This window comes from Anolis carolinensis, chromosome 3, assembly GCF_035594765.1.
Source record: "Anolis carolinensis isolate JA03-04 chromosome 3, rAnoCar3.1.pri, whole genome shotgun sequence".
NCBI classification, from domain to species: Eukaryota; Metazoa; Chordata; class Lepidosauria; order Squamata; family Dactyloidae; genus Anolis; species Anolis carolinensis.
The window spans coordinates 203703930-203720318 of record NC_085843.1 but is presented as its reverse complement, the minus strand read 5'-3'; the positions used below and the strand labels follow the sequence as shown (position 1 = coordinate 203720318).

The 16389-nt window shown below is 40.8% G+C and overlaps 1 protein-coding gene across 3 annotated transcripts in view; it reads right to left on the bottom strand.

Moving 5' to 3' along the window:
- pwwp2b (PWWP domain containing 2B) overlaps nt 1-16389 on the bottom strand; it is a 65704-nt gene that overhangs the window by 30569 nt on the left and 18746 nt on the right. For all 3 annotated transcript variants that reach the window (XM_008106704.3, XM_062976102.1, XM_008106705.3), the window contains one exon: nt 14530-14870. In XM_008106704.3, coding sequence (XP_008104911.2) covers nt 14530-14702 — 173 coding nt within the window. In that variant the 5' untranslated portion in view covers nt 14703-14870. The remainder of the gene's footprint in view (nt 1-14529; nt 14871-16389) is intronic.

Here is a 16389-nt window from a genome sequence, read left to right as displayed (position 1 = left end):
CTCTTCTGCAGGATAAACATACCCAGTTCTTTAAGCCGCTCCTCATAGGGTTGTTCTCCAGACCCTTGATCATTTTAGTCGCCCTCCTCTGGACGCTTTCCAGCTTGTCAACATCTCCCTTCAACTGCGGTGCCCAGAATTGAACACAGTATTCCTGGTTGGTCTGACCAAGGCAGAATAGAGGGGTAGCATGACTTCTCTGGATCTAGACGCTATACTCCTATTTATGCAGGCCAAAATCCCATTGGCTTTTTTGGCTCATGTTTAACTTCTTGTCCACGAGGGCACCAAGATCCTTTTCACACGTACTGCTGTTGAGCCAGGCATCGTCCCCCATTCTGTATCTTTGCATTTCATTTTTTCTGCCTAAGTGGAGTATCTTGCATTTGTCCCTATTGAACTTTATTTTGTTAGTTTCGGCCCATCTCTCTAATCTGTTAACATCGTTTTGAATTCTGCTCCAGTTTTCTGGAGTGTTAGCTATCCCTCCCAATTTGGTGTCATCTGTAAACTTGATGATCATGTCTTCTAACCCTTCCTCTAAGTCATTAATAAAGATGTTAAAAGAGAACCGGGCTCAGGATGGAACCCTGTGCAACTCAATTTTTCACTTATTTCCAGGTGAAAGAGGAAGCACTGGTGACCACCCCTTGGTGCTTTGACTTACGGTCACCATAAGTCAAAGTCAACTTGATGGCAAATAAAAAATAACAGCATAAGTTGCAACAATACGGCTTCATTTTATTATGATCTCCATAAAAAGCAGGTTTTTTATCTGTTCAATCTATCAGTTACTTACTAGATAGATATTCGAGAAAAAACCCCATCAAATTGGATGGCATGTATGTACATGTGCCCATTGCCTTTTACCCCAATCCACACCTGCTCAAGCTAGGCTATGGTGTAATTGTGTAATTATACCCTACCCACTCAGAGGTCCTTTGCACATGCATGCAAGTGCTTTCTAAACTGCCTGTTGACTTATGATGACCCTATGAATTTCACAGCGTTTTCTTACAACAAGGAATATTTAGAGGTGGTTTTGCAAGTTCCTTCCTCTGAGACACAGTCTACAGCACCTGGTATTCATCGGCAGCCTCTCATTCAAGTATTAACCAGGGCTAACCCTGCTTAACTTCCCAAATCAGACAGGATCTGATGCCTTTGGGGAATTTAGGCAGGCCTTTTCCAGATGCCTCTCTATATGGATTGCCTTTGAAACAGGCATTTGGAAAGATAGCAAGGAGTCATGCTCTTTGAAACTTTTATCTTGTGATTGTATAAATGTTACTTCTTCAGAACACTGCATTCTCTGCCACAGGGCAGATGTAAATCCCAGCTAAGTAACAAGACAGACCTGAAAAAGAATGTATCTGAACTCCCACCTGTCTAGTTACTAATCCAGTTAATAACTAGGCCAAGCCTTTTCCAAAGACACACATGTCTGATCTAAAGATCACAAAAATATACATGTGTGTCTGTGGTCTCTGTGTTCAAGTCATTTCTTATTTACAGAATCCTTGAACCACATGTGTGAAACACAGAGCCCGTGGGACGAATTTGGCCCACTATGCTATTTTATGTGGCCCTCCAGATGCTGGACTGCAACTCCGGTATTCCTTATCGTTAGACGTTATGGCTAGAGCTGATGAGAGTTGTGATACAGTAACATCTGGAAGGCCATAATTTGTTCTGTTAAGAAAAGATAGTGGGATTTGAACTAAGATACAAGGTTTGGGGATGTGATATCTGACATTAAAATATTCTTTAACCTTTTCCCAACCTCAGAGCCACAGCTGCTATTGGTTTCAATTCCCATTATCCCCAGTCTGCATGGTGGATAATCAAAAGTGATGACAATTCTCCTATAGGGAATTCAGGGGACGCCAATGGCAAAACCACCTATGAATATTCCTTGACTAAAGAAACCCTATGAAATTTACAGGGTCAGCATAGGTTGAGAGGCAATTTAAAAACACATACACATGCCTACAAAGACTAATAATAACTACTCAGCAGTAAGAGAAAATGAACCATGTCATATACTCAGATCCACCCTCCTGATTATTTACACCAAATGCTTCAGACTGAACCCTGAAATTTAAAACAACCAGCCTATGGCTCTCTGATTTTTCCACCATCTGACAGGGATAACAGCGAAACAAAACCCTTATGGGTCCTTAATATTTATGTGTCACAAGAGCAATGGAAGGTGCAATTTTCCATCATAGTCCTGCTATAGAAGAGCCACTAGAAACAGTACTGGAAATACCTGGTTGCCTTTGTGTAGCAATACATTCATATCCTTAATCCATTAAAGCAAGGGTTAAAGGTATTGGGGTTTTCAATTCTGTTCAGTGACATGATCACTAGTCCAGTGCTTGAAAAAAAATATTTTAAAGAAATAATATAATATGCTGAAGCCATATGTACATATACAGCAGTGGTCTTGTGACAAAACTGAAGTTCACAGTCTTTATAGCACAAGGACAGGCTTTACAGCAGAACCCCACATGGCAAATCTAAAATGGTAAGCAGCTGTGTTGGCTTAAAACAATTTCTAGTTTTTTCATTGCTACCAGGAGCAAGTATTTTGTGTAATGGGATTTGTGAACTGCAGAGCAAACCACACTAGAATGCTTTTGATGACAGCAGTGACTGCTAATAACAACACACTGTTGTTCCGTTTATTGTGGAGATTGCAACTGAAGTCAGTGCTAATAAGATAATATGATAATCCCTTGCCACAAAAATGTTTGAGGGACTTCAACCTGTGAGCCCCAACTCTACGACATAAACAAGGTGCAGTGCTAGGATGATACACTTGGAACTCTCAGCTATGATGTTTCGCTTGGATTTTAGTATGCCTGCTTGTAATGCCTGTGTTACATAAGTGTTATGCTTACTAAGCAGCTGACACAGATTGCACCCAAAGGGTTATTCACATAAAGTATTGCACCAAGAAGACTGTGGGTAAGTCCTGCAATTGGGGTCAAATAGTAAAGGAATTTGTATTGTCTCCAATTACTGATCACAAATAAAAAAATACCCTTTCTGATTATGGTTGGAAGGGGAGATGAAGGCCACTTTGCTTGCTGCCATTTGAAAAGTACCCGCTGAGCACTGTGTTTTTTATGCCCAGGCTTCTTGCACCCACTGAATACAATTATCAAATCTTTACACAGCTTGGAAGAGCCATTTTGGGGGAATAAAATCTAGCGTGACACAATCAGCTTGGCCTTTCCCCTCCTTGCCTAGAAAGACCTGGGAAATACTGCCTCAATTTTCTACCTCCAAAAAAGTTTCTAAGGTCTGCCAAACCAACAAACCAACAGGGGGATGGATAGAAATTCTGTTTTGAAAAATTGTATTATTTGTTTTGTAACAAACAGTGCAGTGAGAGAAGGCACTGTGATGTGATTAATAAGTGACTTGCCACTCTGGAAGGCTTCCAAGAGAGGCAATTCAACCAGACAAAGGGTGGGGTAGGAGTCAAAGGCCAAAAAAACATCCTGGGGGGATGTTCTGTGCCTAGCCCTGGTTTAAGAAGTTTACAGTACAAAAAAGGGAAGAATTCACCTATTTTATCTTCACAATCAACCCATCTGTGTATTAAGGAGGGGATAAAGGGTGCAAGACAAGGGTATTCAACACAAAAACAGTCTGCAGAGATGTGCATAAAGATTGTCAATCTGTACACACGTAGTTGTTCAGAAGTAACATTTCACATATGTGAACATGACCCAGATTATTGATCAATATCCTGGATCTCTTTCACAGTAGTCATTTGCAGTGCATACCACTTTAACTATCATAAATGCATCCTACGGGACTTCTGGGAATTAAAATTCCTTGGCCAAGAGTATCAATGCTTCCGCAATCTATGAATTCAAGATTCCATAGGCTGCAGCCATACAAGTTACAATAAGATCAATGTGCTATAAAATGCCTTATGTGACAGGGACTCTGTTTTAATTATCCACACGTGTTATATATGCTAAGAGATGTCAGAAACATTGAAAGGAGAGAAAAAGGGAGCCCAAGAAATTGAAACAATTCAGATATTAGTATTATTTAAGTTGCAAAAGAAAACTAAGGTCAAGATAAAATTCAATATATCAGATTTGCCACCCAGGCTTGTGCTGGAATGCAACTGTAGGCTTCATCCGGACACTTTCTGCCTCCAAACTGTACCCGTATGAAGGCTGTGTTGGGAGTATTAAGCTGCAGTTCCACTCTTGACTGCCTTTCTAGTCGGTGCTTTTAATCCTCTCTTTGACATTTGTTTATTCTCCCTGTGCTCTCCTCAGTCTCATTCCTGTTTCAGATCTTCCACTCTCTCTGAGAACACATACGCACACAAAATATCATTCTCAAATCTCCTGAGGCAGCTCCTCTTAGAAATAGAAAAAGAGTTGTATCTCACACCAAGTGTAGGGAGATATACTAACAGCTTGAACAAAATAAGCACGGACACATACAAGCATTCAAGATATTTTCCAATTTATGAGAACCTTAAGGCACACACATGTGTTAACTCTGCCCAGGTACAACTGCACACATGATTTGTACTCTGGATTTAACAGGATTTTTTGTACCTGGATAGAACACAAGAATGAACAATGGTACAGAAATGCTCACAAACACAAATGAATGTGAAGACAGTGACTTGTGCCATGGCATTCAGCATGTCTCACAATAATGCAGGGATCAGAACTATGGTACCTCTAATCTAATGGCCACAAACAATACATCACATGGTTTACCATTAGAGTTGTCTAGGTTCTATTGCTGGCATCACCAGTTTAAAATTTTATTCAGAAAAACCTATGTCTGAGTCCCCAGCTAGAAGAAACAAAAATGAGCTAGAAGAAGATCTAGTGCTATGACTCTGCAGAATACAGACTCTGAAGATTACTGTTTCTTATACCGTATTTACTCGATTCTAATGCTTACCTGTTTTGACTAAATCACCTTCCCAAAATTAGGGTGCACATTAGATTTGCATAATATGGTAAATACTTCTTTGGGTTTCAGGGTTTTGAAAATTGAGGTGCGCATTAGATTTGATGGTGCATTAGACTTGAGTAAATACGGTATCATGGGTTCAAGCATGGGCAGGAAAACAGAAATTCTGCCAGTTGCATTTATAATCTTGAGTGAGAATGGGTATGCAATACAAGAGGGGAACATCCAGATCACTAGATCAACAGATCATAGTTGTCACCTGAAAGGATCTCTTACAAATTCTTTTCAAGCACTCATAAAGAGATGTAATCAATGTAGAAGAGTTTCGGGTTCTACCATCACATGCATTAAATGAAATGTTCATAAACACTGGGCTCCATCAGATGTGCCAACAAACATGCCTGTGGTTCAGATGCTGTGGCCTTGACACCAATCTCTCCTCCCTCACTTCCCCAAAGGTACTTTTCAAGCCACATGGCGATAGTCACTACTTGAAAAGGTATCCATTCATAGCCACTCACTATACAAATAAACTCCATATGAACTTATATATAGCAGCTTGGGAGCCTGTTTTCAACTGTGTCACTACACACAAATACTTTCCATGTGGCAACCATGGGACTCTTAATAGCTTAAATATATGAGAATCCCTTACAAATAATTGCCTTTTACACTGCACCTATTTCTGCCAACCTGACTTCTTAACATTAGCTTCCACCACTGCTTTCCTTACAGGAAATGTGGTAAGTCTGAAGAGATTTTCCTGTTATCACGAATGACTGTACAAGCAAGAACTCTGATTTTCCAGCATCCTTGTTGATGGGATAATTTCTGTATGAACTCTTCCTTTTCGGACTTGAACCTTCCTCCATGAAGAACACAAGCCCCTTCTACACAGACCTATATCCCAACACCTGATCCCAGATTACCTGTTTTTCCCAGATTATCTGGTAATATAGACTCATATCATCCAGTTCAAAGCAGATAATCTGGGATCAGGTGTTGGGATATAGGGCAGTATAGAAGGGGCTACAGTCTCTTCTGCACATCTTGACTCAAATCAGGCATATAATGCCAGAATAAGATTATAGGAATATAAAGTCTTTTAGGTATGATCAGACCTCAACATCAATCACTCCTTATTACTGACCCTGCATTGCAATGCAGCAACAAATAAGAGGGCCACACAACCACCAGTCCCATAATATAGACCCACCTTGCCTTCTGTTTTGCTGATGTTCTCACCATCCCATTCCTCATCATTCTGCAACCCACAGACAAGAGAAGCCCAGCAAAGTTGACCTTATGAATACTTAGTTGGAAATTAGTCCTGTTGATGGTTGTGATTATTTTGCTTCCAAGTAAATATGGAACAGATTATCTTATGAGCACATTTACAAGCACTTTGTGTGAGCTGTAAAAGAAACCTCACGGGTAAGGGGGAGCAAAAATGTTTGTTGTATGTGATTTTATAGCAGACTTACTCCCCACAGGGAGAAAGGCGGGGTATAAATAAAAATACCGGGTAAATATTTATTTCTTTGTGTCAGGAGCGACTTGAAAAACTGTAAGTCGCTTCTGGTGTGAGAGAATTAGCCGTCTGCAAGGACATTGCCCAGGGACACCCAGATGCTTTACCATCCTGTGGGAGGTTTCTCTCATGTCCCCGCAGGAGGAGATGGAGCTGAACACTGCAGAACTTTTTTTTTTCAAATCAAGAACCAGAAGCAAAGAGTAACATAATTTTTAAAAACTTTCCCATCACTGCCATGCCTTTCCAGAGTGAACAAACATTTCCTGAAAGAAACCTGGCTATGGTACAGGATGAGTGGGACATAAAACCTCAGCTTCTCTCCTATTTTTACCTAAAATTTAATCCATTAGACAACATATTTGGAGCAGCACGGAAGGCTGGTGGGAATTGCAAATGAGGAAGTTGTCAATATATCTTGATCATTGGGAAAAGGAACTAATTATAATCAATTTCCAAGGTCTCGCCACAAAAAGTAGCTGAACAAAAAGTCATCTCACATTTGTGGCCTACTGCCTACAAATACAATCAAATCATTAAAAAAAACCTAAGCATATAGGCAGGCAGAAACTGGATTTATATTATGGGAAAGTACCAAATGATGCATGCAAATATATCTGCAACAAAAGATCAAGAAGTCACGTGGGCCAGTTTTTTTTCTGAGGCTTGGTTTTTTTTTTTAATCCTTTGAGTGTCTCTTTTAATAAATGCAGTCTAGTAACTCCCATTAAGCTTGATTAGTACTTGAATGGGGAGCAGCCAAGAAATGCCCAGTGAAGTAGACTATAGTCACTGGAAGGCAACGGCAAGCCACCTCTGAATATTTCTGGAGAAAAACCCATCAAAGGTCACGGCAATGTTTTAAGTCAACAGAGATGAAGTTATTTTCTAACTCACATCCGATATAGGCAGTAAAATCGTAACTATATCTGCAGATATTAAGGTTTCCTTTCCCCTTCATCTGTTCTTAATAGTATCTTGATTCCTAATTTTGCTATTTTTGTTGTTTCTGGCTATATTTATTTTTGTGTCCGAGCCACTCTTCCTCCCTTCCGTTCTCCATTTGACAATAGCAGCCTGTTTTTATTTCTGGCTACTAGGGAGGTATTGCTGCTTCTGTTTATGCTGGATCTTTTTTTCCTTTCACCCAATTTCCATCCCTTTCAAAGGGGAGCTTCCAGTTCAGGTGTCCTTTAAGGCTCACAGGCATCCTGGAGAAACGGCGAGTGGCAAAAGTTTAAGAGGCCAATTCTGGAAGCATTTTAGATGGTTGGGGACAACCACATTAAACGAAGGGAGGAGAAGCATGGGTTAAAGCAAAAGGAGGACTGGAAATAAAGGCATGCTCGAAGTGGGCAGGCCCCAGGCTTTTGAACTGTCTGGGTGGCTTGGAAAAGAAAACAAGAGATAAAGCTGGTTTAGCCTTGCACTAAAAAACAACCCAGATACCACTTTTATACAGGATGATTTGCTGGGGGAAGGGACTGTCATCCAGCCAAAACAAGCATAGTCAGGAGGGATGTTTTCTAAACCCCTTAATTCTGCCTTGCTCTTTGTGGGAGGGAAACCTATTATTTATTCTTTGACTATTTCAAATGAGCTCGAAAACCAGCAGCTACCATTATGATACTTCAGGAAAAAATTCCAATCCAAATGCAACTTTCTCTCTTGAACAAAAAAAAAAAGGGGGGGCATTTGTAGGCAGAAGGGCCCAGGTCCCCTCTATACTGCCATATAAAATCCAGATTATCTGCTTTGAAATGGATTATATGGCGGTGTAGACTAAGGCCCCTTCCACACAGCTGTATAAAATCCACATTGAACTGAATTATATGGCAGTATGGACTCAGGCCTCTTCCACACATCTGAATAAAATTCCCCATTATCTGCTTTGAACTGGGATATATGGCAGTGTACTCAGATAACCCAGTTCAAAGCAGATATTGTTGATTATTCTGCATTGGTATTCTTTCTGGGTTATATGGCTGTGTGGAAGGGCCCTCAAATAACTCAGTTCAAAGCAGATATTGTGGATTATCCGCCTTGATATTCTGAGTTATATGGTTGTATGGAAAGGCTTTAAGGCCCCTTCCACACAATCCCTATATCCCAGAATCTGATCCCAGGTTATCTGTTTTAACATGTATTTTATGAGTCTGCACTGCCAGAAAACCTAGGATAAGCAGATATTCTGGGATTTGATCCTGGGATATAGGGACTGTATGGAAGGGCCCTAATATAATCCAGTTCAAAGAGGATAATCTGGATTTTATATGGAAGTGTAGATGGGGACCCTAAAGCATCCCTGTTTAAAATGTTTGCCAATGATAGGAAAGAACTCTGCCCATGTTCAGGAAAATACTTCCCTGTTTCAGATCTTCTACTCTCTCTGAGAACTCTTACAAAATATCATTCTCAAAATTTCCCAAGGCACCTCTTCTTAGGAATAGAAAGAGTTGTAACCCATGCAAGCATGATGTATGACGTTATACTAGCAGCTTACATAAAACAAGCATGATTTCAACAATACACAAGGCATTCTGGTCATTTTCCAACTTAAAGCGACCTCAAGGCCCATACATAAGTTAACTCTGTCCAGGAAATCCCCAAGTTACAAATATTCAACTTACAAATGACTCATAGTTACAAACGGGGGCGGGACAACTGGAATTGGGGAAGAAAGTGAGGGGAAATCTTCTGAACAGGGGCACAGACAGCAAAACAAACACTACGGGGGCGTTAACCTTTTTCCATACATACATACACACACACATACATATATATCCATATAATATATGTGGTAACTCCAACTACATATATATATATATATATATATATATATATATATATATATATATATATACACACACACACACACACACACACATATACACACACACACACACACACACGCACACGGTTGGAGTTACACTTATAATGTACCTATTCTGACTTCTAATTCAACTTCAGAACAAACCTACAGAACCTATCTTGTTCGCATCTTGGGGACTGCCTGTACACATGATCTGTTGGTCAGAGTGGAAAATAAATGGAAGGAATATGAAATTGAAACCATTTCAAGTATGCAAATTTCTTATTTAGGAAAGAAAGCAGAGCAGGGTAATATCAATGTGATGCTCAGTCATGATCAAAGATGACACTACCTATACTCCTATCCTACAGAAATGAATGGGACTTTGTGAAGAGACTCTGCTCTTCCCTGCATCCTGTTCGTTCCAGCCAGTCCTGTGCACAATGATTGCTGTGCATTGTAGCCATGTTAATTACCATCAGAGTCTTAAGTGCCAGAAAGAAATCAATACAGCTGCAGCAATGACTGGACACACAATGCTAAGAGCCTTTTGTGGCTACTTGAAAATATCAGCGCCATTATCACTGTAGCTTGGAAAATAGGAATTCAGGGTGGGAGGAAATAAAAGCCAATCAACCTACAATTAGCTGCATATAGGTTGTGTAGCATGGTCCAGGTTTCACACATAGAAAATAATTGTGTATTCAAAATTTGCACAAAAACATATGTTACAATCTCCCGACTTTACTATTACTGGTGGCTGGTATTGCTAATTATAATGCCTGCAGGATAACTGTCAAAGGCTAATGGGAGCAGCACACTGCTAAAGGGAGGAGGGGAGAAATAAGACCTCATTAAGCAAAACAATTGTATTTGGTGCTTCCATAACTGGGAATCATTTATTTCCATTTCTACACCGAAAATAAAATGGGGACTGAAAGCCCACATTTACTAAGAGCCTTGTGATCTTTGCCACAGGTACTTTGGAATCCTGTTTTTATGCAGCGGGTGCATCCCAGACGTTTCTGCTATTTTAGGGCAAAAGAAACTAGCGTGTCCAGGCTATTTTATAAAACAACCTTTTAGCCACTTAAAGCAGTTACCTTAATTTAAATCTCTTTCATTTCATGATTTCTAAAGTTGGGTTTTTAAAGATGAGACTGCTTTATTAAGGGAAACCTAAGACATGCAACATAATGGTCCAGGGGACCTTTTATTATATACAGTAGACTCTCCGTTAATGGGAACTCTCAAGCAATCAGCAAAAAAAATATTGTACATAAAATCTGTTTCTATAATACAGGAAAACTCTGTTACATTAAGTAAAGTTTGTTATTTGCTTTTAATTATTGTATTTAAATATTAATGCCGGTATTTATGATATAGTATAATATGAAGTATAGCATTAGGCCCCTTTGACACTGCCATATAACCCAGATTATCAAAGAAGATCATCCACATTATCTGCTTTGAACTGAATTATATGAGTCTACGCTGCCATATAATCAAGTTCAAAACAGATAACCTAGATTTTATACAGCGGTGTAGATGGATCCCTAGTTGGATCAATTTTAATAGCATCAAGCAAACCCAACCTACATTTCTCTGGCATCTATAAATGAACATGGGTGTCAGTTAATTGAGAGTCTACTGTATACAGAAATGTTTGTTTTAATATTGCAAAGCAGGCCAATGTAGATACATGACTTGGGGATAAATCACAAAGGAGTATGTTTTGCTGCTTCCCTCTTTGTGTGGAAGGCTGTTTTGTTTCTTTTCAGGACTCTTTTGTACTTTGAAGGCATCCTCTACTGAATAATAGCTTTCTTTTTTTAAAGTGGCAAGTTCAAGCAGCTTCAATCCCAGGTACAGGCGTCCTGAAGCATGCCACACTTTTGAACAAAGAAGCCTGTAATTCCGGCAAGGCATGACATCACGAGGTTAAGCATGGTGCCGCCACAAGTGGAAGTTCACCAGGAAGAGGGAGGAAGAAAAGAGGGAGGAGGGTAAACTTTGAACAAGAACATCCTGCAAAGTTGCTACAGAACTTTCCTAACGTGACCACTGGCAGAAGAAGGCTCTCCCTTCCAAAAATGGTTATGAAGACCATTCCTCTTTCCTCTGCTCCCCTTCCCATATATTTTTTTTAAATACAGTAGAGTCTCACTTATACAAGCCTCGCTTATCCAAGTTTCTGGATTATCCAAGCCATTTTTGTAGTCAATGTTTTCAACATATCTTGATATTTTGGTGCTAAATTCATAAATATTGTAATTAAAACATAACATTACTGCATATTGAACTACTTTTTATGTCAAATTTGTTGTATAACATGATGTTTTGGTGCTTAATTTGTAAAATCATAACCTAATTTGATGTTTAATAGGCTTTTCCTTAATCTCTCCTTATTATCCAAGATATTCGCTTATCCAAGGTTCTTCTGGCCCGTTTAGCTTGGATAAGTGAGACTCTACTGTACTCCATTGTCATAGAAAGTATGGCTCATTTGGGTTGTTGCGAGTTTTCCAGGCTTTATGGCCATGTTCCAGAAGCATTCTCTCCTGATGTTTCACCCATTTCTATGGCAGGCATCCTCAGAGGTTGTGAGGGAAATTGGAAACTAGGCAAGGGTGGTTTATAGATCAACATAAAGGAGGAAACCATGAAAATGAACAAAATCTGGCTACCAGTATAACAAAACTCTAAAACCAGGACAGTAAATAAAGAAATACACTCTGAAAACAGGGGAATTCCAGACAAGAAACAATCAGGGCCAGCTAACACCTCCCAACAAAGGGTTCCCCCAGGCAGGAAGCAGCCAGGCCTTGAACCTGCAAGGTTCTTCAGTGCTAAACAAGGTGATTAATTGCAACATTCACATCTGCTTCCAACAGATAAGAGTTCTTTCTCCCATCCTGGCCCTTCCACAAATATATAAACCTCCCTTGCCTAGGTTCCAAGAGACCCCTCAACCTCTAAGGATGCCTGCCATAGATGTGGGCGAAACATCAGGAGAGAATGTTTCTGGAACATGGCCATACAGCCCGGAAAACTCACAGCAGCCCAGTGATTCCGGCCATGAAAGCCTTTGACAACATATGGCCCATTTGATGCCATGATTCCTCATTTCTGGGGTCACAAAGGGTGCATCATTGACATAACAGAGGTCACACAGCGTTATTGGCACATATAGTGATAGAAATCATATATGGGAAAATTGCTGTCTTTACAAATTGTACAACACCAATGTTGATGGGGAAAAGTAATAAATATAAAGAGTATTAAAAAATCAACACTATGTGACAAAATTTGAAAAAATCTGTTCATAGTTTGAAAGTATTCTTTCCTGTTCAATTGGGCGGTCCTAACTTTGAAAGTACACTAGTCTCACTTATCTAAGCTAAACGGGCGGGCAGAACTTTGGATAAGCGAGTTTCTTGGATAATAAGGAGGGATTAAGGAAAAGCCTATTAAACATCAAATTAGGTTATGATTTTACAAATTAAGCACCAAAACATCATGTTATACAACAAATTTGACAGAAAACGTAGTTCAATACGCAATAATATTATGTTGTAATTACTGTATTTACAAATTTAGCACCAAAATATCACAATGTATTGAAAACATTGACTACAAAAATGGCTTGGATAATCCAGAAGCTTGGATAAGCGAGACTCTGCTGTAGTTGTTCTACTCCAGAAACTAGGCCACAAACTATGGGACCTTCCACACAGCTATGTAACCCAGAATATCAAGCCAGTATAACTCAGAATATTTGCTTGAACTAGGGCCCCTTCCGCACAGCTGAATGAAATCACACATTATCTGCTTGAGATATATAGCAGTGTGGACTCAAAACACCCAGTTCAAAGCAGATATTCTGAGGCCCTTTCCACACAGCTGAATGAAATCACACATTATCTGCTATGAACAGGAATATATGGCAGTGTGGACTCAGATAACCCAGTTCACAGCAAATATTTTGGGATTTTCTGCCTTGATATTCTGGGTTATATGGATATGTGGAAGGGCTCTGACTGATCCGAGTTCACAACTGTCATATATCCCTGTTCAAAGCAAATGTGGAATTTTATTCAGCTGTGTGGAAGGGGCCTATGTTGAATCTTAGGGCCCTTCTACACAGCCATAACCCAGAATATCAAGGCAGAATAACCTACAATATCGACTTTGAACTGGGTTATCTATATCTCAGTTCAAAGCAGATAATGTGGGATTTTCTATCTGGATATTCTGGGATATATGGCTGTGGGGAAGGGCCCTTTGCAGAGATTGAAAAACTACAGTAGAGTCTCACGTATCTAAGCTTCTGGATTATCCAAGCCATTTTTGTAGTCAATGTTTTCAATATATGGTGATATTTTGGTGCTAAATTCATAAATACAGTAATTACAACATAACATTACTGCGTATTGAACTACATTTTCTGTCAAATTTGTTGTATAACATGATGTTTAGGTGCTTAATTGTAAACTCATAACCTAATTTGATGTTTAATAGGCTTTTCCTTAATCCCTCCTTATTATCCAAGATACTTGCTTATCCATGGTTCTGCCGGCCTGTTTAGCTTGGATAAGTGAGACTCTACTGTATTGCAAAATGTGCTGCGGGATGTTCTGCAAAAACAAAGTTTTTTTGCAGTTTCATTAACTTTTTTTCCTTGATAGAACCAAATAGGAAATGACATTTATGACCCAGGAATAAAAATCCGTGTTACATAGTGTAATCCATGCATCTTGGCACTATTTCAAACGGCTATGGGCTCATGGGAGTTGTAGTCTCACAAGCTTTCTCTGCCAAGGAGTGCAAACCATAGGAGGTCAAAGTGGGAGCAAACTACATTCATTCCACAGTGTAGACTTACTCTCTGCACTCCCCCAAGAGGAAGAGAGAAAGCCAGGTCTTTACAGCCTGAAAATGAAACCAGACTCTTTTATGTTGGGAAGGAAAGAAGAGGGGGAGGGTGTTAAAGAAGCTTCCCTTCCCCCCTTTTGCAACTTCAACTCTCAAACCGGATTAGGCCCTAATCCCGCCTCCTGCTCTGCTCCAACAGGCCCCGACACAGGCGAGCAACTTCTCCCCAGCCCCCTCTGCTTGCAAACATGCATGCCTTTGGGAGTGTTTTGTGCAATGGGAGGAGAGGGCATTGCCATTTGCAAAGAGTGGGGTGATGCGACTCTTCCATCTGCGCGCCTACTTTTTCGTGCAATCCAGCAGGACCCCCGTGAAGCGCCTCTCCCCGCTGCTCCAGGTCACCACCAAGGTGTCGCCCGCCATCTGCTCCACCAGGACCGGCAGGAAAGAGCCGACCTGCGGCTTCTGGGCCGCTGCCGTGGCCGCTGCTGCTGTTGTTGCCTTCTCCTCCTCCATGGCTGGCCTTTGCTGCTGCTGCTGCTGCTGCTTCTGGTGCCGCCTCCGGAGAGAGAACTAGGCTGGCCCCCGCGATGACCTCATGGCTCCCCCTCCCCAGCAGGGAGGATTAGTAGGTGCGCTGACGTCACAAGGCTCGCCCTCCCGGGAACGCTCCACGATGGAGTCCTGAAACAAGCAGAGCGAACCATTCAAGACCTTGGAAAAGGGGGGGGGGGGGCACACACAAAGCGGGGTTCAGCTCCTCCCCCTTTTCTTCTCCTGGGAGCTGCCCTCTTCGCCCCAAGGCTTCAGCCGCTTTGAGCCTTTCAATGGGGTAGACTGACATTCACTGAGTTGGGACCACAAAGGCCAACTAGTCCAGCCTCCCCTTCTGCCATGCAGGAAGACTTTGTTTTTCCTGCTTCTTAGCAGGGGGTTGGACTAGATGGCCCATGTGGTCTCTTCCAACTCTACTATTCTATGATTCTATGACACCATCAAAACCCACTCCACAGATGGCCATCCAGCTCCCCTTCTGAAAAGAGCCAACATATCCCAAGTTGAAATACGCACATATACATAATATATATATACACACATATATAGCCATACATTTAGAGTTGGAAGAGGACCCCTAAAGGCCATCTAGTCCCAAGTTGAATAATAGATAAATAGAAAAATAGATACACACACACAAGGCAGTAGAGTCTCGCTTATCCAACATAAACGGGCCGGCACAATGTTGGATAAATGAATGTGTTGGATAATAAGAAGGGCTTAAGGAAAAGCCTATTAAACATCAAATTGAGTTATGATTTTACAAATTAAGCACCAAAACATCATGTTTTACAACAAATCGGCAGAAACAGCAATTCAATACACAGTAACATTATGTAGTAGTGACTGTATTTACGATTTTAGCACCAAAACATTGCAATGTATTGAAAACATTGACTATGAAAACACTGACTACTAAAAGGCAGACTGCGTTGGATAATACAGAATGTTGGATAAGTGAAGGTTGGATAATTGAGACTCTACTGTATGTATATATACACACACACACACACATATATATAGTCATACATTCAGAGTTGGAAGAGGACCCCCAAAGGTCATCCAGTCCAACCCCCCTTCTGTCATGCAGGGAGACACCATCAAAACCCTCCACACAGATGGCCATCCAGCCCCCCTCTGGAGGACAGTCAGCATACCCCAAGCTGAATATAAGGAGTCCCCAAAGGTCATCCAGTACAGCCCCCCCCCCCTTCTGCCATGCAGGAAGACACAATCAAAATTCTCCCTACAGATGACCATCCAGGTCCTCTCCGGGGAAGGACAGCCAACATATCCCAATATGAATGAATGAATGAATACATACATATATATATATATATATATATATATATATATATGTATGTATATATGTATATATATATGCATACATTCACAGAGTTGGAAGAGGACCCCTAAAGGCCATTCAGACCAGCCGCCTATTCTGCCATGCAGGGAGGCAGCATCAAAGCCCTCCCCACAGATGGCCACCCAGCTCCCCTCCAGAGAAGGAGTGCCAACACATCCCAAATTGTGGACGTGCGCTTGTGTGTGTGTATGTATGTATGTATATATGCATGCAGGGAGACACCATCAAAACCCTTGACAGAAGGCCAGCCAGCCAGCATATGCCACTTTGACCAGTTCTTAC